The 27019-nt window shown below is 44.9% G+C and overlaps 1 protein-coding gene across 2 annotated transcripts in view; it reads left to right on the top strand.

Moving 5' to 3' along the window:
- Positions 1-27019, top strand: part of LOC132824365 (dual specificity protein phosphatase 8-like) — a 229298-nt gene that overhangs the window by 179403 nt on the left and 22876 nt on the right. Inside the window, exon 1 of one of the 2 annotated variants that reach the window (XM_060838757.1) lies at positions 25026-25498. The exons of the other annotated variant lie outside the window; for it this stretch is intronic. Within the exon in view, the coding sequence (XP_060694740.1) occupies positions 25432-25498 (67 nt within the window). The 5' untranslated portion in view covers positions 25026-25431. Of the gene's footprint in view, positions 1-25025; positions 25499-27019 lie in introns of those variants that run through there. 2 annotated transcript variants of the gene reach the window in all.

The following is a 27019-nucleotide window of genomic DNA, read 5'->3' as shown; positions in this document are numbered from 1 at the left end:
GAAAGTGGAGTCGCAGGTAGATAGGATAGTGAAGAAGGTGTTTGGTTTTCCTTTATTGAACAGAACATTAAGTATTGGAGTTCGGAGGTCATGTTGCAGCTGTAGAGGACATTGGTTAGGCCACTGTTGGAATTCCGGTCTCCCTTCTATTGGAAGGATGTTGTGAAACTTAGAGTCATAGAGATGTACAGCACAGAGACCAGATATCCCAACCCAATCTAGTCCTATCTGCCAGCACCCGACCCATGTCTCTCCAAGCCCTTCCTATTCATATACCCATCCAGATGCCTTTTAAATATTGCAATTGTACCAGCCTCCACCACTTCCTCTGGCAGCTCATTCCATACATGTGTGGAATTATGGTTGGAGGGTTTGAGCTATAGGAAGAAGCTGAATAGGCTGGGTCTGTTTTCCCTGGAGTGTCAGAGGTTGAGGGGTGACCTTTTAGAGGTATATAAGATCATGAGGGGCATGGATAGCATAAGTAAACAAAGTCATTTTTCTCCCCCTAGGATAGCGGAGTCCAGAACTGGAGGGCATAGGTTCAGGGTGAGAGGGGAAAGATTTAAAAGTGACCTGAGGGGCAATTTGTTTCATGCAGAGGGTGGTGCATGTATGGAATTGGCTGCCAGAAGAAGTGATGGAGGCTGGTACATTTACAACATGTAAAAGGCATCTGGATGGGTATATGAATAGGAAAGGTTTAGAGGCAAATGGGACTAGATTAGGTTAGGTTATCTGGCTAGCATGGGTGAGTTGGACTGAATGGTCTGTTTCTGTGCTGTACATCTCTATGACTAAGTAGTTTCATTTGATCTTGTCTGTGCACAGGGTTTTGATTTGATGTCTCATTTAAAAGCCAGCACCTTTGACAGTTCGGTAGTCCCTCAATACTGCAGTGGGATGTCAAGTTGGAGTATACACTCAGGTCTCTGGACTGCACCTTGGACAAGTGACTTTCTGACTTGGGTAACTAATCCTGCAGGGTCAGTCCGGAGATCCAGGAGTAAAGACAAATTGTGGGAAACCTGGCAGAAAGATCATGGCAGAATGCTTTCTTTTAAAAACTGTTGGTTTTATTTTCCTTGAACATTTTTGTTTACCTGTTATAAAAATATTCAAAGTGGTGAATCAGACCAGTTTAATGTGAATGAAGAAATATCCAACTGGGCATTATCCGTTTTCTGACTGCTAGGAGAAAGTGGTGCTCCAGGAGGATGGAGGTAATGTGGGGTGGGGCAAGTGGAGATGACCTCTTTCTCGAGCAGCAGTGGCCAGCAACGAGGGTGCTACCACTGATCAAGGCTGACCCTCTCTTCAGAAGACACCGTCTCGTGCTGTGGTGCAGATGATTCTGGCCATTGGCAGTCGGTGAGCTGTTCAGTCTTGGAAGGCATCACACTTAAGGTGCAGCGTGGTCTAATTCAGGAGGAATAAAGCTTTTTATTTGAGGTTACAAAAGATGGCTGAGGGACAGCAATACCTGTCGGGATTCCCGCCCACCTTCCGAGGACCCCTTCACCCTCCTCCAACACACTGCATCCACCTGGACACCCCGCGTTGGTCTATTCCCTGCCCTCGACCTCTTCATTTCCAACTGCCGCTGGGACATTAACCGCCTCAACCTGTCTACCCCCTCCCCCACTCCAACCTCTCACCCTCACAACGTGCAGCCCTCCACTCCCTCCGCTCCAATCCCAACCTCACCATCAAGCCAGCGAATAAAGGGAGCTCAGTGGTAGTCTGGCACACTGACCTCTACACCGCTGAAGCCAAACGCCAACTCGAGGACACCTCTTCCTACTGCCCCTCGACCATGACCCCATCCCCTATCACCAAACCATCATCTCCCAGACCATACAGAACCTCATCACCTCAGGAGATCTCCCACCCACAGCTTCCAACCTCATAGTCTGGGAACCCCGCACTGCCCATTTCTACCTCCTTCCCAAGATCCACAAGCCTGACAACCCTGACCGACCCATTGTCTCAGCATGCTCCTGCCCCACTGAACTCACCTCTACCTACCTCGACACTGTCCTATCCCCCCTAGTCCAGGAACTCCCCACATATGTTCGAGACACCACCCACGCCCTCCACCTCCTCCAAGACTTCCGTTTCCCCGGCCTTCAACGCCTCATCTTCACCATGGGCATCCAATCCCTCTACACCTCCATCCACCATGACCAGGGCCACCATGCCCTCCGTTTTTTCCTTTCCAAACATCCCCAACAGTACCCTTCCACCGACACTCTCATTCGTTTGGTCGAACTTGTCCTCACCCTTAACAATTTCTCCTTCGAATCCTCCCACTTCCTCCAGACCAAAGGGGTAGCCATGGGCACTCGTATGGGCCCCAGCTATGCCTGTCTCTTTGTTGGCTATGTCGAACAGTCGATCTTCCGTAATTACACCGGCACCACTCCCCACATCTTCCTCCGCTACATTGATGACTGCATTGGCGCCACCTCATGCTCCCGCAAGGAGGTTGAGCAATTCATCAACTTCACCAACACATTCCAACCTGACCTTAAATTTACCTGGACTATCTCTGACATCTCCCTCCCCTTCCTGGACCTCTCCATCTCCATTAATGATGACCGACTTGACACTGACATTTTTTACAAACCCACCAACTCCCACAGCTACCTGGATTACACCTCTTCCCACCCTACCTCTTGCAAAAATGCCATCCCATATTCCCAACTCCTCCGCCTCCGTCGTATCTGCTCCCAGGAGGAGCAGTTCCACCATAGAACACACCAGATAGCCTCCTTCTTTAGAGACCGCAATTTCCCTTCCCACGTGGATAAAGATACCCTCCAATGCATCTCGTCCACATCCTGCACCTCCGCCCTCAGACCCCACCCCTCCAACCGTAACAAGGACAGAACAGCTCTGGTGCTCACCTTCCAAACCTTCGCATAAACCAAATCATCCGCCGACATTTCCGCCACCTCCAAAAAGACCCCTCCACCAGGGATATATTTCCCTCCCACTCCTTTCCGCCTTCTGCAAAGACCGTTCCCTCCGTGACTACCTGACCAGGTCCGCCCCCTCCCCCCTCCACAACCCACCCTTCCACAACCCACCCTCCCAACCTAGCACCTTCCCCCGCTACCACAGGAATTGTAAAACTTGCGCCCACACCTCCTCCCTCACCTCTATCCAAGGCCCTAAAGGAGCCTTCCACATCCATCAAAGTTTTACCTGCACATCCACTAATATCATTTATTGTATCCGTTAGTCCCGATGCGATCTCCTGTACATTGGGGAGACGGAGAGCCTCCTAGCAGAGCGCTTTAGGGAACATCTCCGAGACACCCGCACCAATCAAACACACCACCCCGAGGCCCAAAATTTCAACTCCCCCCCCCCCCCCCCCCCCCCGCCCCACTCTGCGGAAGACATGGAGGTCCTGGGCCTCCTTCACCGTCACTCCCTCACCACCAGACGCCTGGAGAAAGTACACCTCATCTTCCGCCTCGGAATACTTCAACCCCAGGGCATCAATGTGGACTTCAACAGTTTCCTCATTTCCCCTTCCCCCACCTCACCCTAGTTCCAAACTTCCAGCTCAGCACTGTCCCCATGACTTGTCTGGACTTGTCCTACCTGCCTATCTCCTTTTCCACCTATCCACTCCACCCTCTCCTCCCTGACCTATCACCTTCATCCCCTCCCCCACTCACCTATTAAACTCTATGCTACTTTCTTCCCCCCCCCGCCCCCCAAGCTTATCTCTCCATGCTTCAGGCTCTCTGCCTTTATTCCTGATGAAGGGCTTTTGCCCGAAACATCGATTTCGCTGCTCCTTGGATGCTGCCTGAACTGCTGTGCTCTTCCACTAATCCCGAATCTGGTTTCCAGGATCTGCAGTCATTGTTTATACCTGTTGGACTGTTCACCCAGTGGGGTCAGTGGCCTCTATAGAAAGCATCAAGTCTGTTATCTGGTTTAAATCTGTCCTTTCAGGATATGGGAAGACTGGAGGTTGGCAAACGTGGTGCCACTGTTTAAGAAGGGCGGTAAAGACAAGCCAGGGAACTATAGACCGGTGCGCCTGACCTCGGTGGTGGGCAAGTTGTTGGAGGGAATCCTGAGGAACAGGATGTACATGTATTTGGAAAGGCAAGACTGATTCAGGATAGTCAACATGGCTTTGTGCATGGGAAATCATATCTCACAAACTTGATTGAGTTTTTTGATGACGTAACAAAGAAGATTGATGAGGGCAGAGCAGTAGATGTGATCTATATGGACTTCAGTAAGGTGTTCGACATTAGATCTCATGGAATACAGGGAGAACTAGCCATTTGGCTGCAGTTCTACAGAACTGGTAGAAGACAGAGGTGGTGGTGGAGGGTTGTTTTTCAGACTGGAATCCTGTGACCAGTGGAGTGCCACAAGGATTGGTGCTGGGCACTCGACTTTTTGTCATTTACATAAATGATGCAGATACGAGCATAAGAGGTACAGTTAGTAAGTTTGCAGATGACACCAAAATTGGAGGTGTAGTGGACAGTGAAGAGGGTTACCTCAGATTACAACAGGATCTTGACAAGATTGGCCAATGGGCTGAGAAGTGGCAAATGGAGTTTAATTCAGATAAATGCGAGATGCTACATTTTGGGAAAGCAGGACCTAATGGTAAGGTCCAAGGGAGCGTTGCTGAACAAAGAAACCTTGTAGTGCAGGTTCATAGCTCCTTGAAAGTGGAGTTGCAGGTAGATAGGATAGTGAAGAAGGCGTTTGGTATGCTTTCCTTTATTGGTCAGAGTATTGAGTACTGGAGTTGGGAGGTCATGTTGCGGCTGTACAGGACATTGGTTAGGTCACTGTTGGAATATTGCGTGCAATTCTGGTCTCCTTCCTATCGGAAAGATGTTATGAAACTTGAAAGGATTCAGAAAAGATTTACAAGGATGTTGCCAGGGTTGGAGGATCTGAGCTACAGGGAGAGGCTGAACAGGCTGGGGCTGTTTTCCCTGGAGTGTCAGAGGCTGAGGGGTGACCTTATAGAGGTTTACAAAATTATGAGGGGCATGCATAGGATAAATAGACAAAGTCTTTTCCCTGGGGTTGGGGAGTCCAGAACTAGAGGGCATAGGTTTAGGGTGAGAGGGGAAAGATATAAAAGAGACCTAAGGGGCAACTTTTTCGTGCAGAGGGTGGTGTGTGTGTGGAATGAGCTGCCAGAGGATGTGGTGGAGGCTGGTACAATTGCAACATTTAAGAGGCATTTGGATGGGTATATGAATAGGAAGGGTTTGGAGGGATATGGGCTGGGTGCTGGCAAGTGGGTCTAGATTGGGTTGGGATATCTGGTCAGCATGGACGGGTTAGACCAAAGGGTCTGTTTCCATGCTGTACATCTCTATGATCTATGACTCTGTTTGGTGACATTCTCTCCTCTGCATCAGAAGGTTGGGGTTTCAAGGGTCGCTCTCGAGCTGACAGCATAAAATCTCGGCTGACTGGACAGTACTGGGTGAGGGTTACTTTTGGCTAAGGTGTTAAACAAATACCTTGTCTGCCCTCTCAGGTGGATATTAAATCCCCTGGGTCTGTTTGAAGTGAAGTCCCCTCATTGCCCTGACCACTATTTACCCTCAACCAGCATCACTGCAACAGACCATCTCATCCATACCACAGGCAGGAACGTGATGGGCACAATTTGTTACTACAGTCAAGTGCTGGTTAGGTCACACCTGGAGTACCATTTTCTGGCGTGGTCTTCTTACTTGAGAAAGGATGTTCTGGCACTGCAAGGGGTGCAGAGGGGTTCACCAGATTGATTCTGGAGTTGAGGGGGTTGGCTTCTGAGGAGAGATTGAGTAGACTGGGACTATACTCACTGGAATTTCGAAGAATTGGGGGGCAATCTTATAAAAGCATATAAAATTGTGAAGGAAATAGGTAAGATATAAGCAGGGAGGTTGTTTCCATTGGCAGGCGAAACTAGAACTGGGGGGGCATAGCCTCAAAATAATGGGGAGTAGATTTCAGACTGAGTTGAGGAAAAACTTCTTCACCCAAAGAGTTGTGAATCTGTAGAGTTCCCTGCCCAGTGAAGGAGTTGAGGCTACCTCATTGGATGCTTATGGCAAAGATAGATAGATTTTTGAACAGTAAAGAAATTAAGGGTCATGGCAAGAGAACGGGTGAGTGGAGCTGAGTCCACGAAAAGCTCAGCCATGATGTTATTGAATGGCGGAACAGGCTTGATGAGGCCAGATGGCCTACTCCTGGTCCTAGTTCTTGCGTTCTTATACTCCTCGATCACAACGATGACTGCACTTCATAAATAACTCAGTGGTTGTCCATTAAGCACCTCAGCGCTTCCTGAGGTTTGTGAAAGGTAAGCCCTTTCTATTTGTGGAAAGCTTCCTTGAGAAGGGATTATGTACTGTGTCTAGAAGGTTAAATTGGAAGACACATTATCTCAGACCGTGTTTAACGACCAGTCTGAACTGTCTTTTAATGGTGAACGACCAGTGACTCCCCAGATGAGGTTTTACTTGCAGAGAACCAGATGAGGATAGTATGTAATTAGTCTCCAGGGCATCAACCAGATTCCAGAGATCTTAACCTTCTGCCTTTAGATTGGTCCCTTTGATGAGATGCCTGGTTTATTCTCTATATCAGTTTCCCCTAGTTTTATTGTCACAACCAAATCCTAATAAACAATGAAGTAATCTGCCAGGAATTATTACACATGGATCAGGATTATACTTGGACTTTGGGCTTGTGTTAACTCCAGATAAAAATAACTAGTTTGTACCACAGGCATTTAGTTCTTCATTCAACAATTCAATTCAACAAAACCACTGAACAAAAACCTGTATTTTAAGCAGAAATGACTAGACGTCTAAAGAGTATTACTGTCTCTAGGGTAGAAGTGGCATTCATAGGTCAACTATATTTAGTCAGCTGAACATTAAAGCCCAGATAATCAGGTACCATGTTAAATAGTGACTCATGTTTTACGTTTAAATATTATTTTTAGTCCTAAACTTCTGTGCAATAGAATTTGATGGGAAGCGGGGTTCTAACCTGTGCAGTTCAATGTAAGTACACTGGAGTTCCATACAATGAGTGTAATTGGAAAGGGGTTTGATGCATTGAGTCACTCCTCAATCTTGGGACTCCAGGGGGGTATTGTACTAACAGTGGCAAATGCTCCATCTCTGATTGGCCAGCAGTTCTAGGGAGGAAGGACATCATACCCTGGGTCCTTAGTTAAGAGGGCATTCCCTTCACCCAGCGTCCTCCCAAAGATGAGAGAGAGAGAGGAAGGTAAAAGGTAAGTACTTTTGATAGTAAGCCAGGGAAGAGAGTAGATGCTATTAGGAAATATGAGTGAATGGAAATGGATTACGGTACTGAAATGAATTGTTATGACAGGACCTGGGACATTGTGGTGGGTAAAGGACATGGAAGAAGGTGTTCAGGCTTAAATATTATTGAACGCGATCTTGAGTCCTTCAGAATCCCCAAAGGAGATAAAATGCTGCTCCTCCAACTGACATTGAGCCTAGCTGGAGCAGGCCCAAGGGGAAAAAAACATTTGTGTTACTGATGAAGGGAAAGACTAGGAAATCAGATCAGTGAGGTAAAAACAATGACTGTCGATGCTGGAAACCAGATTCTGGATTAGTGGTGGATGGCTTTGGATGCTGCCTGAACTGCTGTGCTCTTTCACCAGCACCACTAATCCAGAATCAGATCAGTGGTCCCAGTTCACAGGATTTGTTAAGATGGATCGGAACACTGTTTCTGCATCTTCCTTCTCTGGATGCTTACACTTGTTTGTAGAAGATACAAACCGGTGACTTGTTCATACTTGTAAAAGTCTCTGATTCGTTAATTAAAACTCACATATTTCAGCAACCTCTGTAGGATACATAATTAGCTTTCCTCTGGCTTCAAATATTCTTTACTATAAAATCTGAGACAGCTCTGAGCCTGAGGAGATCTGACAGCTCCTCCCCACCTTGTGACAAGTTGTTCTGCTACCTGGGAACCAATCACATAGTTGTTGGCAGGCAGAAAGTCTTTGTTATCGATAACTGGTCAGTACCAGTTGTTGCCAGATGAATTTCCATTTGTACAAAGCCCTTTGGTTCCAACTCGTGTGCAAACCATCAACTCCTGCTTAAAACAGCAGCTATATAAACAATGCTTAAAATGAGTGCCGGGCTACTAGTTTCAAAAATTGCAGCAGTCCTTAATTTTTAAAGCAGTTCTTTTCCCATTTCAGTCCCCAACCAGAAATACAGCAAAATGAAAAGATATGCTCTTCACAACCCTTCTCCTACATGGGTGGCAGCTTGTGAGACAACCACAAGAACTCTGCACAGTGAGTGGAAAGCAGAAATCAATTTGATGCACTGGATTTGTACACTGAGAATGATTGAATTTAGTGTTAGGGCTGGATTTAGCAGGCTCCCCCACCTCCTTTCTGTTGGTATATTTTAAGGGCATGGGGAGTGGGCTCAAATAAAACAGCAGGGCTTTCTCACCCTTATGACCCCTGCCAACTAATGACTGCAGGGAACACTGTGTCCCATAAATTGAGGCCTTAGTTTTCTGCACAATGGCTGGAGCTTGAATATTATACAATCACAATAATTGTTGAAGGGTTTAGTGTATTGCAGTTCCGTAAAGTAGAATGTAATTAATTGTGAAGAAGGAATTATAGCCTGTTAAAATGCTGCACATAAGATTGAATGTTAAATTCCAGATAGAATCAGGAAGATGAACAAGTCCTGTTCAGTGTGCATTTTATGCTTTGGTTTTCTGTGGGAGCACTCAGCTCTCTTATTCATTTTTGTTGGGAAGTGGGCATCACTGCCAAGGGCAGTATGCATTGCCAGTCCCTAACTATCCCTGAACTGAGTGCTTCACTGATCCATTTTAGAGGGCAGTTAAGTGTCGACTGTATTGTGTGAGTCTGAAGTCAGACATAGGTAACGTTAACTGGTCTCCTGTCTTAAAGTGAATCAGATGGGTTTTTAACACAATACTTGATCATTGTTTCTGTGGTTGCCACTACCTTATGTTTCTAATTCATGAATTGGATTTAAATTCCATTAACTGCAGTGATTGGATTTAAACCAGTGACCCCTCAGCATTTAGCCTGATTAGTCCAGTAATATTACCATCATGTGTTTGAGTCCCAGAAACTTTAATGTATTAGTTGACATTTCAGTGCAGTGCTGAGGGAGTGCCATATTATCAGATGCTTCATCTTCCAGACAAGGTGATAAACTGCAAGTCCTGTCTTACCTTCTTAGATGGACACAAATGAACCCATGATTACTTTTTAAAGATAAACAGGGGAGTTCTAGCCAAGTGAGCTGGCCAAAAATAGTTTATAAATAAACCTCATTAAACAATTTATGCTGCTTGTGAGAGCTTGCTATGCACAAATTGGCTTCCATGTTTCCTACATTACTGCCTTCACACTTGTCATTGGCTATAAAATAGTATGAGATATCCTGAGGTTGTGTAAGTTCCCTCTTTAATAAACCCATGCAGCCATCCAGATAAAATGATTTCATGAGGCTATTTTTGGAGGGTCAAAAGTAGAAAAGTAATACAATCATACAGTGCAAGAACGCAATCATCCTATCGAGACTTGTGCCAGTTCTTTGAAAATTCTTCCAGTAAATTCCACTCCCTTGTTCTTTCTTTGCAATCCCTTAAATTGATATGACTTTTTTTCTATCACGTGATGTGGGCATCACTGATTAGTCCAGCAATTGTTTCCCATCCCTAAGGGTCCTTATGAAGATGATGGTGGATTGCCTTTTTGAACCACTTGGGGTTTAGGTGCATCTAAGTTTTGACCCAGTCATAGATAGGAAACAGTGATATAGTTCCACGTCAGGATGGTGTGGATCAAAGGGAACTTGGGGTTAGTGGTGTTCCTATTTGTCTGCTCCCCTTGTCCTGCTGAGCTGTAGTGGCCATGGATTTAGAAGGTGCTGTTGAGGAAGGCTTGCTGAATTGCTGTGGTGCATCTTGCAGATGGTACACACGACTGCTACTGCATTGGTGGTGAAGAGACTGACTGTTGAAGACACGGGATGCCAGTAAAACAAGCTGCTTTATCTTGGCTAGTGTCAAGCATCCTGAGTGTTGTCAGAGCTACACTCATTCAGACAAATGGGGAGCATGCCATCAATCCTATTTGTAGATGATGGACAGGCTATAGGGAATGAGGAGATTAATCTTTCTCAACAGTATTTCCTTCCCTAAGTTACTCTTGAATCTGTTTCCACTACTATTTCAGACAGTTCATTCCAAATAGAAAGATGTGTAAAATGAATTCCTCTTAAATTCTTCTTAAGTCTGTGTCTCCCAGTTAGCAAACCTCCCGACCATGGGTACGATTTCTTCTTAGTTAGTCAATCAATAACTTTGAAGGGAAATATCTACGCATTATTATTGTAATTTCACTCACAACTTCCTTAACACATTTCGACACAGCCATGTCATTTCTGTTGCGGGTTTGAAAACAAGAAAGAGTTGCCTAAAGCTTTCTGTGCGCAATCAGTGGCCCTTCGGAGGTTAATTATTTCAGTCAGCGTTCCCACTGAAAGTAATGGAATCATGTTCTTTCTTCAGCTTGTGCTTTATAGACGCTATTAAAATAAACCGAGTCACTGCAAACCAGGCAAGCAGGGGTCTCGTTTTCGTTTCGCCCATTAGTCTGTAATTACTGTGTATACTGAGAGATTTGTCACTCAGTGCCTGGGTGGTATAAGAAGTTAAAATACTTTCCTGCTTGGGGAAGGAAAAAAGGAATAACTGTTGTTTCTGTGTGAGAGGACCACATATGAATGGACCACAGTGATTGTACTAATTTCTGAGCCAGCACTGGAGCTTGTTTTTAACAATTCAGACTACGCAGTGTGGTATTGAGGCTCACAGGTCAGTAGAAACCTCCATGCTTCATTTTGTCAGTCAATCTCTGAGGGGTCAGCAAAACAAGGGGCTTAACTTTCAATCCAGGCACCAGATCGTTACCAGCTCCTGGTCAAATGCTATGTTTCTGTCACTAACGCAACACTGTCTTCTAATGCAGGTTAACCAAGTCAGACCAAAGGTGAGTTTGGTACCCATTTAATGGCTCCAGGTGCTGTCAGGAGGTCGGTTCTAACACCTGAGTACAATCTTCAAAGACAACAGTAGGCTGGTTTTGGCACTACCTTGCAGAATAGAGGAATCAGAAGGTCATAGATTCAGTAGCACAACACCACAGTGAGGTGGCCAAACAGTGCAGCCAATCTGACTGAATAACTTTTCCTGCCAACAAAGCATCCTTCAGCATCAGCATGACTTGATCACTCCTGCTATGTATCCAATCGAGGTCCAGTAGGCTGTTTGGGTTTTCGATTTGAAAGCTGCTTTTGGCCCTCTCCAGCCCATCAGCAAGCTCCCCAAGGAGCGGTATTTGAAGTTAGGTAGGTTCCTCACTCCTCCAGCCCTTACGCTGGGTTTGAAAATAAAGCAGGTCCTCTGGCTTGCCATCCAGGTGAGCTATTTTCAAAAACAAGCTCATACCAAATGTGCTTCATGCAAACAACTGAGAATCAAGCTGAAGGTCATGACAATTCTAATGTGTAGCCCTTAATCGGAAGGAGAAACTTCTTGCTGTTGATCACAATCTAGTGGCTCTCGTTACAGAGTGTCTGAGGAAAGACCACTGCTCTATTCAGTTATTGGATCCTCCTGGTGCCCCAATTACATGTAAAGTATAATCTTACACAAGTAAGAGATGCCTTTGGCTTGTTTGTTACATGGAATCAAGATCCACTCTTTGTTTGTTTTCTTCAGTACAGAACCGAACTGCTTTAGTGACTTTGTATGTTTTTTATCCATGAATGATGTATATTTTTGAAATAAAAAAAGATCCTTTTCATTTATTGTTTAGATGTATTATGACACTGGAGCAGGTAGGACCTCTTGGCACAGAGGTAGGGATATTACCGCCATGCTACAAGAGCCCTATGCTATAGAGTGAATGCTGGGCTTACTGTATGGCTGGGCAGCAGGAACATAAGTTACAATTCCCTGTGCTGATTTGGGCCTCTTACCCCCATCCTGAGAATCTCTGGCTCAATTCAGCCCTGGACCCAAGTTACTGGACCCTGATATATCCCCCTGCCCTGCTGCTGCCTTATCTCCATTCCCTGAAGAGCCAAGTTTCCAATTTTCTTGAATGAAATATGGAATATAGGAGCAGGAGTAGGCCATTTGTCCCCTCAAGCTTGTTCCCCCATTCAATAAGATCATGGCTGACCATCGAACTCAATACCCTATTCCCGGCCTCCTCCACATCCCTTTATCCACAAGAGCTGTAACTACACCCTACTCACCTATAAAGGCATGGGTTAAGAATTGCTTCTTTAGCTGTGTTTGTCACATATCAACTATATTCTAGTAAGCGCAGTGAGAAATAAGTTTGCTGAATTCTGTTTTTCTGGGTGTTATCTCTCCTCTTTCCTATTGGAGTTATTTTTGGTGTGTGAGATAATTCACTTCTGAGAAGTCTTCCTTGAAATCCAGTTGTTAGTTGCATGCAGAAGAGGTGAATTGTTTTACAATCTGATATCCTCTTGAGTTTTTATGGGACTGCCTAGCCATGGCGGCTCGCACTGACATCTGTGAAATGGGAATGGGGAGATTGTTAGTGCTGCCTGAACTTCTACAGAAGTGCACAACAGGAAGCAGCTAACACTCAGACTGGATTAGCAGACGAGAAACCTGTGAAGGGTGCCAGGAACAGTCAGCAGTGTAGGCTGCTGCTTCCATTACAAGGACAGTAAACTGCAGGAAGTCAGTGGCCTCTGATTACTCCTCTCCATTTTCAGAATGCTGTGTGACACTCATTTCCTCTCTGTGAAGTACACAAGCTTTGTTCGGCACTGACTTGCCCTGTCCCAAGAAATAGGATCTCATCCCTTGCTGCTGTCTTCTTGTCAATGTTATGTTTCTTTCAATTAAAGGAAAATATTCATTTACTTTTTGGTGTGTGGGAACATTGTGAAGTATTAACTGTTTCACCATTCTGTATAGAATGCATTGGCTTCTTGATTTTAGGAGACAACAAAATGACCTGTATGCTTTCATTTTGACTTTAAAAAATTAATAGTCCCTTTTAAACCAGGGTGCAAATTGTCAGATTCTTATCTCTTGTCTCTTGTGTGGATCAACACACAGGCTGTTATCTATAGTGCTGGTGGCCATGCCAATAAGTGGTTGGCAAGATGCTAAACAAGATGTTGAAATGTCATTTAGATTGGTGTTACCCAGCGTTTACCACCTACAAGATGCACTGCAGAAATTCACCAAAGGTCCTTAAAGAACATCTTCCAAACCCATGGCCACTTCCATCTAGAAGGACAAGGGCAGCAGATACATGGGAATACCACCATCTGTAAGCTCCACTCCAAGCCACACAGTGGAAATATGTCGCTGTTCCTTCACTGTCATTAGATCAAAATCCTGGAATTCCCTCTCTTAAGAGCATTGTGGATCTACGTACAGCACATGGGATTGTAGTGATTCAAATGGCAGCTTACCACCACTTTCTGAAGGGCAACAACTTTTGGCCAGGTAGTGAAGTAAATGTCCCACAAATGAATTAAAAAATAGTGCAGCACACTTATACCGACATCCTTACAGACATGTAAGGAAAGAGAAACAGAATTGCCAGAAAGCTGTTTGACCATCCTGCCCCCAGCAGAACCTTTGATCAGCTATAAGATTGTACAGTGGAAAAATAACATCAGAAAATGTAGACTTTGTGCAGCAATTGCTGTCATTGTAACTTGTTGACCCAATTTTCTTTCAATACGCAGACCAATCTGTCTGGAGCCACTGTCATTATTAAACATACCATGGGCTTGCATGCGGTGATAGATCAAGCTTGCGCCAGTTATTTGTTTTGTTTACTTGTTTTATTCCTTTACAAGTGTTCTTTTGGGCAGGCTAGTATGTTAGCATCCGTCAAGTCAATTTAAACATGCTGCATTAAAAAATAAAAGCTTGCTTTGATTTAGAAAGTTCTTGTACCCTCAGCATGCCCTTACATACCAGTAAATATTCTTTGAAATGCCATTATTGTTGCTTTGTAGAGATTAGGGCCAAACAAATGGAGACTACACCGATATTCCAGAGCTGCTTAAGTATTGAAACCCAGTTCAAAACATCTGGAACTATTGAAAAAAAACAAGTAAAAATGACCATGAGGCTGTGAGGCAGTCAGACTGTTAGATAGTATGGAGGGAGGCAATGGCCTCGTGATATTGTCACTAGGCTGTTGATCTGTGAACCTAGGTTCAAATCCTGATGTGGCAGATGATGGAATTTGAAGTCAATAGAAAAAATCTGGAATTAAGGGTCTAGTGACGACCATGAATCTATTGTCAGAAAAACACCATATGGTTCACTAATGCCATTTAGGGGAGGAAACTGCTGTTCTTACCCGATCTAGCCTATATGTGACTTGAGACCCACAGCAATCTGGTTGATTCTTAACTGCCCTCAAGGCAATTAGGGATGGGCAATAAATGCTGGCCTAACCCGTGCCGCCCTCATCCCTCGAATGAGTTTTTTAAAAAAACTGGTCCACTGTTACTTTTTCGAGAAGGAAATCCACTTTCTTTCTGTGTTGTGACCTTATGTGTAGTTCCAGGCACACAGCATCATACTTGAACTCATACCTGCGCTGAGCTGAGTGGGATAATTAGAAATGACTTCTGTATGCCTCTCCTTCCAGCATTCCCTTATCTTGAGACTAAATTGTATAGAAGGCAAGGCCTCACAGAGCTAATGGGATGGTGTTTACTTCAGCTATTTTTGGTGCTAAATTAGGGATGAATGATGATCAGACCACTGGAAGTTTACCTATCTTATCTCTGGATAGTTGGACTGGACAGAATTTGATCCCCAAGGCGGTTTTGGCAAGTGACTCCCAATTAGAGCACAAGGAACCCTTATAGAAAGAATGTAATGTCTATCTTTTTGGCTTTGTTTCTTATTTTCCTAACTTATACTATGTATACCTAGAATGCAGTGTATTTTTTCTTTATTTCCTCTATTTTGTTGTTCCTAAGATTTGTAACAAGGTACTTTTTCCTTAAGATGATGCCCTGTATTGGCGACACTGCACACTTTAAGCTGTACTCCTGTTCTTTTTCAACTCGAGTACATATGACAATAAATGTAATTCTAATTCAAAGTGGCTAGTTTGGTTGTTGATTGGGTGGAGGTAGCAGGTGGAAGCCCCATTGCTGTCCCACTTCCACCCCAAATCAACGTTATGGTGGGACGGCCTCCGGACAGCCTTTCTGTCCCATGGACAATGAGGCCCCTAAGTGGGGCATTTGATCCGCACTGAAGAGCCTCATTCAGTCACCATTGGTATTAACTCAGCAATGGATGGTGGGGAAGCTCACTGAGTGGGGAACAAGAGAAGCAAACCCATGTGATAGGGTCAATGGAGGGGCCTCACTCAGAAGTACTCAGTGACTAATTGTAGGGAAGGGAGAGGGGATGGGGTTGCTAAGAGTCATCTCTTGTCCTTGCAGCCGATAATTCCCCTGAAACCCTATTTCGTGACCCCTACCCTTCCAGTCCTATCGCTCACCTGTGGCTTGAGTACAGTAAGCCTGGTCTGGATGCATATTGCCTGCCTGGAGCTGATGCAGTGCAAAGAGCTTGGTTGGGAACTCTTGCTAGGTGGAACACCTTTGATCTCAGCAATGATCTGCTGCTGTTTTGTTAAGTGCCGAGAGGCATTTAATTCATTCCTAAAAGAGGAAATGTGGCCCCCAGCTAGCTCTCGAATGGGTGAGTTAAACCTCCATCAGCTTCATCAAATCCAGTTCTTCTATATCCGCTTCCTTACAATGTGTGAACTCAGTTTCACATTGCAACGATGGCATTGCAGCATTCCCTCAGTTATTGCACTGGAAGTGTCAAGCTTGTGTGCTGTGTCAATAGAATATGCTATCTGAGCTGAACTGGACTGCAAGTTATACTGCTATCTCAAGAGTTGGCCATACCCCTTTACCAACAAGTAAAGTAGGATGTTGTAGCATATGGTGATTTTACTTTAAAGAACTATCGCTGTGCCCCATTGACCTTTGTATTCATTCAGTTTGGCGTCCAAATGGGATCATCAGTGGCCGTTGACTTTCTTCCAGGATGACTCTTTTTACGAGCTATGGCTCTGCCTATTCCAGCAGCGTGATTTCAACTTGTTTCATAGCAATAAGACAAATCTTACCCTACTCATTTCAAAACCAGCCCAGCTTGCTACCACTCCAGGATTTCGCTGCACTCTACAGGCATCAAAAGATTAATCTCCTGGAAAACACTACAAGCAACTTGGGAGAGGGAGAAAAATGATGAGGGTGGGGGAGTTTGGGGTTCTATACTCTGATTTTTAAGAAACAGTACACGTAGTTCTACTATAACGTGTCTTATGTTAACACCAATTGGTTGTAATGCGATTGGGTGAATAGGCAATGCTGTTTCTAAAGCATGATCTTTTAAAGTGTGTGTTGGCTATTACACAATTAGATTGCCAACACTTCAAGTGTTGTTCGTATTGTGCAATTTTTGTATAGCACAAGGTCGCCCAGGAACACAACCATCACATTCTGGAAGAACTGCCTGTATGTTTCTTTGAAATATTCAAGATGAGAAACAAAGCTATTTGGCTGACTACCAAGGCTGAGTAGCACCATGGGTATGCTTCCTGAATGAAGTGGCAAGATAGGATCCCAAGATCACTAATACAACATTTAGGTTCAGTATGAAGACAACTTTATGGGATTGTGCGTAGCCGTGTGGCTGGCTTCAGGGAACAGAGGCGTGAATCTTGAGGAAACGGAAATCAGCTTACAGCAAAAGTAGGTAGGGCCACACAAGTGGGCAGAACGGAAAAGAAGGCGGATGGCATGCTTGCCTTTATTGGTCAGAGCATTGAGTGCAAAAGTCAAGATGTCATGTTGCAGCTTTATTAGACTTTGGTTAGAGTATTATATTTTGTTCTGGTTGCCACATTACAGGAAGGACATGGAGGCTTTGGAGAGGATGTAGAAGAGGTTCACCAGGATGCTAAAACAGAAATTGCTGGAAAAGCTCAGCAGGTCTGGCAGCATCTGTGGAGAGAAATCAGATATTTTGGATCAAGTGACCCTCTTCCTCAGAAGACAACCTGATGGTGGAGCAGCAGAGGCTGAGGGAAAACTTGGTAGAAGTCCACAAAATTATGAGATGCGTAGACAGGGTTGACAGGAAAACCTTTTTTTCCCTAGAGTTGAAATGTCTGATATTAGCAGCAGGGGGACATTCCAGAGGAGATGTGAGGGGTAAGATTTTAAACAGGGAGAGGCAGGTGTCTGGAAGGTGCTGCTGGGGTGGTGATGGAGGCAGGTATGATAGGGTTATTTAAGGGACTTTTAGATAAGCACACGAATATGCAAGGAAGGCGGGGGGAGGATATGGACCAAGGACAGGCAGAAGGGATTAGTTTAATTTGGCATCAGGATTAGCAAAACATTGTGGGCCGAAGGATCCGTTCCTGTGCTGTACTGTTCTATAACACGTAATATTTGAACACCTTCAGAGTAGCACTCCCTAAATATTGTACTGTCTTCCTGGACTACCCATTCATTGTCTCCATTGTCAACCTCAAACCCATGCTTTTCTGAGCCAACAGTGAGAATGGGACACCTGACCCAAAGTTTATCCCAGTCTACTTTATGGATTTCTCTCCCTCTCTCTCCCACTACGACTCATGCATGTGATCTCATTTTTATTGCTAATTAAAGTCTTCAAAGAATTTGCCGTGCAGAAAAAGTGTGAAGCACAATCGCTTGGCAATCAGTCAGTTACCATGTTAAAAACAATCCCCCTGTTATTCTTTTTACTAAACATTTCCCCAGAAACATCGCTGTGGTTGTAGTTAAATCCAAGGTGACGTTACTCATACAATTCATTGACAGGAAGAGCACACAATGAATCATTAGTGAGAAAGCAATGAATCATTTCTTATGATGTATGGAGCTTGAGGGCACAAAGCCAGTGACATCCTCCCAGAGTCTCCATTACGATATCAGTCTTGGCATCAACTTCTTGCCATCCGCTAAGTTTTAGTCTTGCTGTTGAAATGTTGAAGCAGAGAGACTGAATTTCTGATCTTCAAGTCATCCCATTGCCGTCGATCACTGCATTCAGGAAGTGAGGCCTAGTCAGCTCAAACCTGACTGAATCATGGTGGGTACTCATGCTGACAATGCTGAAAAGCATTCACTAGAGGACTGAGTCAACAACTCGATGGCATGGACAAGAAACAGTGTAATTCCAGCTAGAAACAATAGAAGATTGGAGAAAGATGAAGCTTATTCTTACAGGTTTATAATGGTCAGAAGGAAGTCTGACTGGGTGCTATCAATTCACCAAATTTAAAAATGACAAAGTTGTATTTATATAGTGCCTATTGATACCTCAGTACACACCTAAACGGCTAGGATGAAGTACTTAGTGATGCATAGTTGCTGCTGTAATGTAGGATTGTGAGATCCTACAGTGTTCCTGAGTGGCACATAATTGGAACTACTGTACTTTATATATTAAACAGAGGTGTGAAGTACAGATATAGAGAAATGTTTTGATTTCAGGGTGGTTGACCACTTTGTATGCTCAGACTTGATTTGGGCTTTCTGAATCAGTCTCTGGCACGTTCATCGAGTTCACACTGAGCCCAGCTCACACCGCCACACTGAGCCCAGCTCACACTCATCCCAGCTCACACTCATTCCACTCGCACTGAGCCCAGCTCACACTGCCATACTGAGCCCAGCTCGCACTCATCCCAGCTCGCACTGAGCCCAGCTCGCACTCATCCCAGCTCACACTGAGCCCAGCTCACACTCATCCCAGTTCACACTAAACCCAGCTCACACTGCCATACTGAGCCCAGCTCACACTCATCCCATTCGCACTGAGCCCAGCTCACACTGAGCCCAGCTCACACCCATCCCACTCACACTGAGCCCAGCTCATACTCATTCCAGCTCGCATTGATCCCAGCTCGCACTGATCCCAGCTCACACTTATCCCAGCTCACACTGAGCCCAGCTCTCACTGATCCCAACTCGCACTGAGCCCAGCTCACACTGAGCCCTGCTCATATTGATCCCAGCTCATACTGACACATTGAGGCCGGGTCACACTGATTCATTATTTCCTGGAGAGGTGAGACTTTTCAGATTTCTAGTCTCTGTGTATTTCCCTGGCTGCTCAATGTTGACAGAGGCTGTGATCATTCCCAATATCCCTAAACTTCTGCTTTAAGGAAGAGGAAATGTGTGAGCAGGCTGCTCAGCCCCTCAAAGTGATCACTGCATTGCCGTTTGGCATAAAGCCTGGAAAATCAAAGAAGCTGAGAAGTTATTCCTTTGTAGTGTAGGAGGATTCGCGACCAATCTTGTAGAGACTGATCACCACATTCGTTGCTGTTGATGGGACATTTTCTGCTTTAATCAAGCTTTGTTTAGTTTGTTTGGATCATGTTGCTTTTTACTCATCAGTTATCCCTGAGAATGGCTTGGGTGTATGTCCAGCTTGTGGATCCATTGCAGTGCTGAGGAGATGCCACACAGTCCGAGGTGACATCTATTGGATGAGATTAGTTTGAGACTCCAGCTGCTCTTCAGGAGGATGTTAGAGAAAACCCACAGTATTGTGTGAAGAGGAGCAGGGAGGTTGTCCTCCATGTCCCAGCCTGTAGTATCAGTACCCTGAGAAAAGAAGTTTGGTCAGGTTATTTGATAAAAAATCACAGGACACCAGGTTACAGTCCAACAGGTTTATTAGAAAGTGCAACTTTCGGAGTGAGGCTGTGTGCAAAGTGACTGCCCCATTTCCTACACTGCAACAATGACTACACTGCAAAAGGTGCCATAAAAATGCAAGTCCTTTAGGTTAGCCACATCCTGAAGGGACACTTGCTTTGTTGTTTGTTGCCTGGTAACACAGAGGTCAACCTTAGTGCTCCACCATCCCAGGGACCAGTGCAGGAGGCTGGATCAAGTTAAAGCAGACTGCGGAGAGAGCGGGGAAGCAGTGGGAGTGTGTACATTATAGTTCTCAAAGTTAAAAAAGCGAAAAAAGATTAAACGGAAACCTATTAAACGATCTAATTAAGCTGCGATTAAATGCTGCCAGATAAGCTTCATTTTAACAACTTTTGCTGGGCTAACCTTAAACAGCCTTCAGCTGCTGTGACCCATTTTAGCATTTTTATCTCCTGGCCATTAGCTGGGTTCTTGCATAACCCATGAGGTCACCGCATTATAAGTACACATTTCCAAGACGATGACTGAGTTTTTTCCCTTTCGACATGATTCTAAATTTGGCCAGCCAGCGCTCTCACAAAAATGCAAGGAAAGAAAAAAAATCCCGAAATGTCGTCAATGAAATGTTCCCACCCAGACTAGTGCTGGTGGTTGGGACAGGGAACTGGCTGTATTCCCAGAACACTTACACTGCTGCAGGCCTGGAAAGGGTTTAAAAAAAAATCTTGACAAGGAACAAATTTATAAGGAAGTGGAGGAAAACTATGCTGGAATGCTGGCTGGAGCTGACTTCTCGATCTTGCTCTCTGGGAGAAGGGGAGGTAAACAATCATGATGATGGCAATGATGATGATGATGTCTGGTGGTTGCGAAAACATGAAAAGCAGAAAAAGAACACATTTCCTTCTGAGGGCAAAATGTGTTTCAAGTGCAGGTGACGAAATGCCGATAAAATGTGTGAGTTAGTCTGGAAAGGAAATGTGTTTAGTAGTGGTCACATTGTAAATGGCACCCCTGGGGTTTCTGTGGAAGTGGGAGGAGGGGCGAGGGTATCGGGGAAGGTTGCTATTTTGCAAATAGTTTGTCTTTTTTGAAGAGTGCCAAGCTTATATTAAAAATAAGCACCTGGACATTGTCACTTCCTACCCTGAACTACCGCTTCAGGTGGTCAATGAAACAAGAGAGCTTTAAATAAACACTGCATTCTCCTTGGTCTATTTTTAGTTGCTTTTTTTTTGCCTGACTCCCTCGCTTCCCTGCACCAAAGTCATTAACTCCTCACCGATGGAGTGATCTCAACAAAGCACCCGGTTCTGATCTTGTTCTGTAAGGCTCATCATTCACAGATGAGCTCTTGGCAGTGAGGAATGGCAGACAATTTGACTATTGAGACGTCACAGTTGTGCCTGATCTGACTATGTCTCCTTTACCTTTCAAAAATATACTTTATTCATAAAAGGCTCTCTTTGTGTGTATATATAATATGTAGTCACAAATGCAGTTCATAGTATCATAGAATTCCTTCTGCTCAGCAGGTCCACACTGAGTTCAGTACAGTTGCATATAAGGTAAACAAACAAAGTGTTGAACTTTGACTCGATCCAGTAAAACAAAACTTGGAGGTGCCAGTGTTGGACTGGGGTGGACAAAATTAAAAATCACACAACACCAGGTTATAGTCCAACAGTTATATTTGGAAGCACTAGCTTTCAAAGCTAATGCTTCCAAAACAACCAAAGACATCTCTTATACATACAATACTAATATTTACATGTATTTGAGGCACTGGGGAGGTGCGATACCTGAACAGACTCCCATTTACCTTCAGATAGTGGTCTTTCCCCACTGCACCTTGGTAGAAGCTGCCCCATGCTTTAGTGTGTCCATCAGCACATAGTCCTGGATCTTAGAATGTAACAGCAACACACAGTCGAGGTCCACTCCTTGCTCTGGAAGACCAACATGTTTTGGGCAGATCAAAGAGAGTCTTTCACTGCATTGATGGTCCTCCAGGCGCAGTTGATGTTTGACTCAGTGTGCATCCTGGGAAACAGACCATAGAACACGGAGCTGCTCGGGATGAACCTCGACTAAATCCACGGCATCTCTGTCCAGACTTCCTTTGCAAAGGCACATTCCAACAGGAGTGATGTGACAATCACTACCGCTCCCACAGCTGCTTCGAGGGCAGAGTGCGGTGAAGCAGACAGACTGGGCATACATGAAGGATTTTCCAGATAGTGCCCTTCTAGCAGCCAAGCGATATCTTGGTGAAAGTTCTGGCAATGAGGGATTCTGCCAAATGACTTGGACAGTCTGCTCAGGGAACTAGGTGACAGAATCCACCCTCTTCCTTTTTCCCCTCAGGGTCTCAAGGATACCACATGCTGAAGCCTGACCTGTCCATGTCTCACTGTGCATCTGTACACCTCTTTCCTGTTGGAATTAATGCATTATATTCAGGGGAAGGGATCCTAACTGATTCCTGTCTCCTCTTAGAAGAATGCTAATTATAACATTCATACCACCATCATATTGCGCCGACAGGAGAAATCAGGGAGTGAACCTTCAATCATTCGGAGCTCTAAGGCTCAGATTCATGCCTGAGTTAAATTTACTGTTTGCTACGTGCTGAGCAAACATTTTGACAGTTTTACTTATTATTAAATGTTACCACAATGATCCGAATCTAATGCCCATACCTCTGTACAGAAAACAAACGCTGAATCTTCCGCAATGCCACACTAATTCAGTGTCTGTTTCCCTTCTGTTTCCCTTCTGTTCATGAAGTGCTCAAGATTAGTGATCAATACCAGTGATCAAAAACATTGGCTGCTCTTACTTTTGCTGCTCTTATAACTGGCTCCATTCATATGATGGATCACAGTTAGGTCATGCAACATAATTAATACAAATGCAGTCTTAAAAAAATAGATTTCTGACTGACTGACACAAAGTGTCAAATCAGAGTGTGCACCATCCAACAACCACAAATCTTATAACACCGAAAGAGACTACTTAGTCCAGAGAGACTGTGTTTGCTCTTTTAAAAAAGCTCTCCAGCTAGTTCCATTCTCCACTATTTGACCCAAAGCCTTACATTTTATTCTTTTTCAACTCCATATCCAATTCTTTCTGAAAGTTACAATTGAATTGGCTTCCCTACTCCTTCAGGCAGTGTATTTCTCTCCCTGTTAACACAAACAATACATTAAATAAAGTTGGGGGTGTCTGGGTGTGAGCTGTCTGACCATTCGGGAATAGCGTTATCACCATTTCATGGCAGCGCAACAGAAATAATTGTGTCACGAATTTTGAGGACCACTGTGGGCACATTTGTCGCTGGCGATCTGGGAAAGGTGGGGCTACCTCATCCTGAATAAATCGGAGTAGAGCTTGTATCACAATGGGTACCTCTTGGATCAGCATAGGGGAAAGAATGTAGCAATGGCAGCTGCCAGTCCACTTGCTAACTAGGTTTTTTTTAAAAAATGGGTTTATCAATATCTTTTACAGAATAGTCACATTCCCCATTTGGGTCTCATTTCTGTTCAGGGCTCCAGGCTAAGCTGCATGTCAAGATCTGGAAGCAAGCATCTTTACTACTGGCCAAGAGGTTAGCACAACTATCTCTTGGCTACCTCTGGATTCCAGGCCTGAAGGTTGATCTGCACCAGGATCTGGGATTTGCCCCCAGTAGGGTATTTGTTCCTGAAGCAGCAATGCTTGCGTTCATTTCCATTGCTTAAGATGTGGGTAACAACACAGAAAGACTTAAACAGCTGTTTATTACAGCTCCTAATATACACATATTACAGTCAGTCTCTGGACTAATATTATGCTATTCAGTTACAAACAGAAACACACACTCAACATGCCATGCTTCAAGTGGCCCCAGTTAAGCTGGATTCTGAGACCTTTATACCCTCAGGTCACATGTTGGTGATATCATGCCTCTTAAAGGCATTTCTGACATAGCGGGAGATGTAACAGGACAGGCAGTCACACCAACCGTGTAGCTGGTCAGATACATTGACAGAAATGAACATTTGTCTTGAGTCTCCTGTTAAACTACAGCTTCGGGGTTCTGCGCTGGACCGACGGCTCTGGGAAGGGGGGTGTGGCGGATTTCATGCTACTGGAATAAGGGATATAAACAGTGGGGAAGTTTGGTAATTAGTGGAATGGTCGGGGATACTAAAAGCCATTGTTGCCTCATTTATCCTTTCCTGTGTTGCCACAGTGCATGCACATTAGAAGTACTTCATTGATTGTAAGATGCTTTGAGGTATCCTGAGATGGGTTCTTGCATAAAGGCGATTAATGCCTTCCTTCCCCCCTCCATTCTGATATTTACGGCAACATAAACACCTATTTCATTCGGGGGGGGGGGGGGGAGGGGGAGAACTTGTAGGAAATACTTTGCTGATTTGAATTCGAGCTATCTGAAAAGTTAAACGCTGGGTGAGCAATACTGCCCTGAACAGATCGAAAACTGACCCGAACGACCAAAGCTGACCCCAGCATGGCAGCACAGTCCAGACTTAAACCACAATCCTGTTATCTGACAAGATAACAAGCAGCAAAAGGGTGAAAAGGTCATCGAAGTGAAATTGCTCTCCTGCTTTGCGCTGGGAGGGGGCACCACTTGAAGGGTGGAAGTGTCCAGCTCTGAGTCCCATTCATGGCCGGGAACACAATGCACATTGGAGCGACATGTGTGCAAAGTGCACCGCTCGCCTGCCGGATGCCATTCAATGCTACAAATCCCTCCCCGTTTCTGCGCGGAAGAGCCTCCTTTTGCACAGCAGCCCCTCAGTAAAGAAGGAATACTCCTCACCCCCCCCCCCCCCCCCCCCCCCCAACGTAATTTAGCAACGGGGAAAAAGAATCGCAGAAAGAAGAGCCCAATATGTTGAGAAGTTGAAGGGGGGGGGGGGGGAGAGGAAGGGGGCGTGGAATTGCTCTGAATAATCCAACAGGAAATCTTAACCGGAGTCTCTCAGAAACTGCACCTTTTCCTTCCGACAGTGTCCCACCCCCCTCCCTCCCGCAAGCGGGAAAAGATACATTTCGAAAACACATAGGCCGTCCTACTGAGGCTGAAAGGTGGCCCGCATATTTACGCGGTGAGTCAGGAATGCGGAGCTCCACACCGCCTCTCCCATGAGTTGGGAAGGCTCTGTCTCTGTCTCTCTGGAGAGAGTATTGTGCTGTAGCCCTGCTGCAGTACGGCTTGGAGTCTGCACGCACACACATACACCGGAGGAGAGAGCGAGACACACACACACACACAGATACAACACAGGAGACACACACTGGAGAGAGATAGATAGAACAGATGAGACACACGCAGGAGAGAGACATATTCAACAGATACACATAGATACACACACGCGTATGAGGCAGAGGAAAGAGACATAGATACAGCAGAGGAGACACATACAGACATAGGAGAGAGACACACACATCCATCCGAAGATCCGGCTTTCGCCCCGCTCCGGACTCTTGCTGTTTATTTAAAAACCCGGTCGCTGCTTTAGGCATGTATGAAACGGAAATGAAACTGAAGATCAGAGTCAGACGGATCAAAGAAGGAAGGGAAATCCGAGGTGGGTATTGAAACGTTTAATTCTTTTCTTAAAAACAAAAGGCGAACTTTTATGTCTGAAGTTGCTAGCAGAAGCGAGTTGCACCGACTGTAATGTATCTGTTTTTTGATATACCGTATGTCAGCTTGAACAGGGCCTCTGCTGCTGTGGTGTCAGGAGATGGGGTGGGGGGAGGGGGGTGGCAGTGGCATTGACAGATAAGAGGCAGGGGTCCTGAGGTCAAGACCGTGAATGACCTGGGAGCCAGTATTAGTATGAGCTCTAGCCCCTGCCCCTTGTTCCTGCATCCTTCCTTAAGCAGACTTGGGATGGTCACAGCGAGTGAAGGGTTAATGGAAACGCTTAAACAAGGAATCCAGAGTTAACGTGATCTTATCCATAAAGTACAGTGTGACAGCTGAGAGAGAATGCTTTGTGAATTATGTAATGACAGTGTACACCCTGCAGAGGACACTCTGTTGACTAATAGCATGTTGAAGCAATGATGATCACACATCCCCTCTTTGTACCTTACTGCTGCTGGGAACAAAAGGGAGAGGAGGTAGCTTTTCGTTTTAAATGTTAAGCTCGAAACTTAAATATCCCACCATGGGTGAACACAGACGGATGCCTCTTGCATCTGCCTTCCTGGGACATGTTCTCGTAAGCCACAGAGCCACTGATGTCATGCCTCAGGAATGATATTAGCATCCCAAAAGCTGGCTATCTCATCGAGCCAAAAAAAAAGCGCTCCAGATGAAATGATTTATTGGAACAGTTCCATGGCAACACATCTCCTGGACTGATGTCAGAAAATTGGACAAGTGTTTTTTTTTGGATGGGGGAGTTGGGGGTGGTGGTGGATATTGTCGTTGCTGGAAGATGTACGGCTGGTAAGCTTTTGTTTGATGGAGCATAACAAGTGGTTGAGCTGTCGACTGAGAGGGCTATAGAAGTAGCACACTGTTCTCCTGAGAGTGATAGACAGAGATGGGGCCTACTGCAGCATGATGTCATCTAGCTAGCTCACAGCAGGCTTAGAACCAGCTGTAACCAAGTACTATTGTTGAGCTCTAACCTCTTCTCTCAACAAAAAAAGCAGCAGGCAGGCTTGTGAGGCAAGCTGCATATTCTTTATCATAATAGGATACTTGATTTGGGTAGCATCTCTATCAAATCATTGTTATGCCTTGTGACGCTGCTCCCTCCTTTGGTCAGTCGTGAGTTTTAAATAGCCAGTCGTTTTTGATTTTCGATTTGATTTATTATTGTCACGTGTACAGTGAAAAGTTTCGTTTTGCATGCAGATCATACCAGACAAAGTGCATTAGGGAACTGGAACAGAGTGAGGAACACAATGTTATTGTTGCACAGAAAGTGCACAAAGAATGAGATCAACATTCAATTTAAAAATGTGAGAGGTCCATAGTCACAACGGGGAAGACATTGTTCTCCACAGAGCCCACAGCACTCCACAGGGTAAATGGGTGCCTGAATTACCTTTTTTTAATTTGGACGGTATAAAAAATATATGATGGCATA

The sequence above is a fragment of the Hemiscyllium ocellatum genome, chromosome 18 (assembly GCF_020745735.1).
Source record: "Hemiscyllium ocellatum isolate sHemOce1 chromosome 18, sHemOce1.pat.X.cur, whole genome shotgun sequence".
NCBI lineage: Eukaryota > Metazoa > Chordata > Chondrichthyes > Orectolobiformes > Hemiscylliidae > Hemiscyllium > Hemiscyllium ocellatum.
This window is presented reverse-complemented; position numbering and strand designations above follow the sequence as displayed.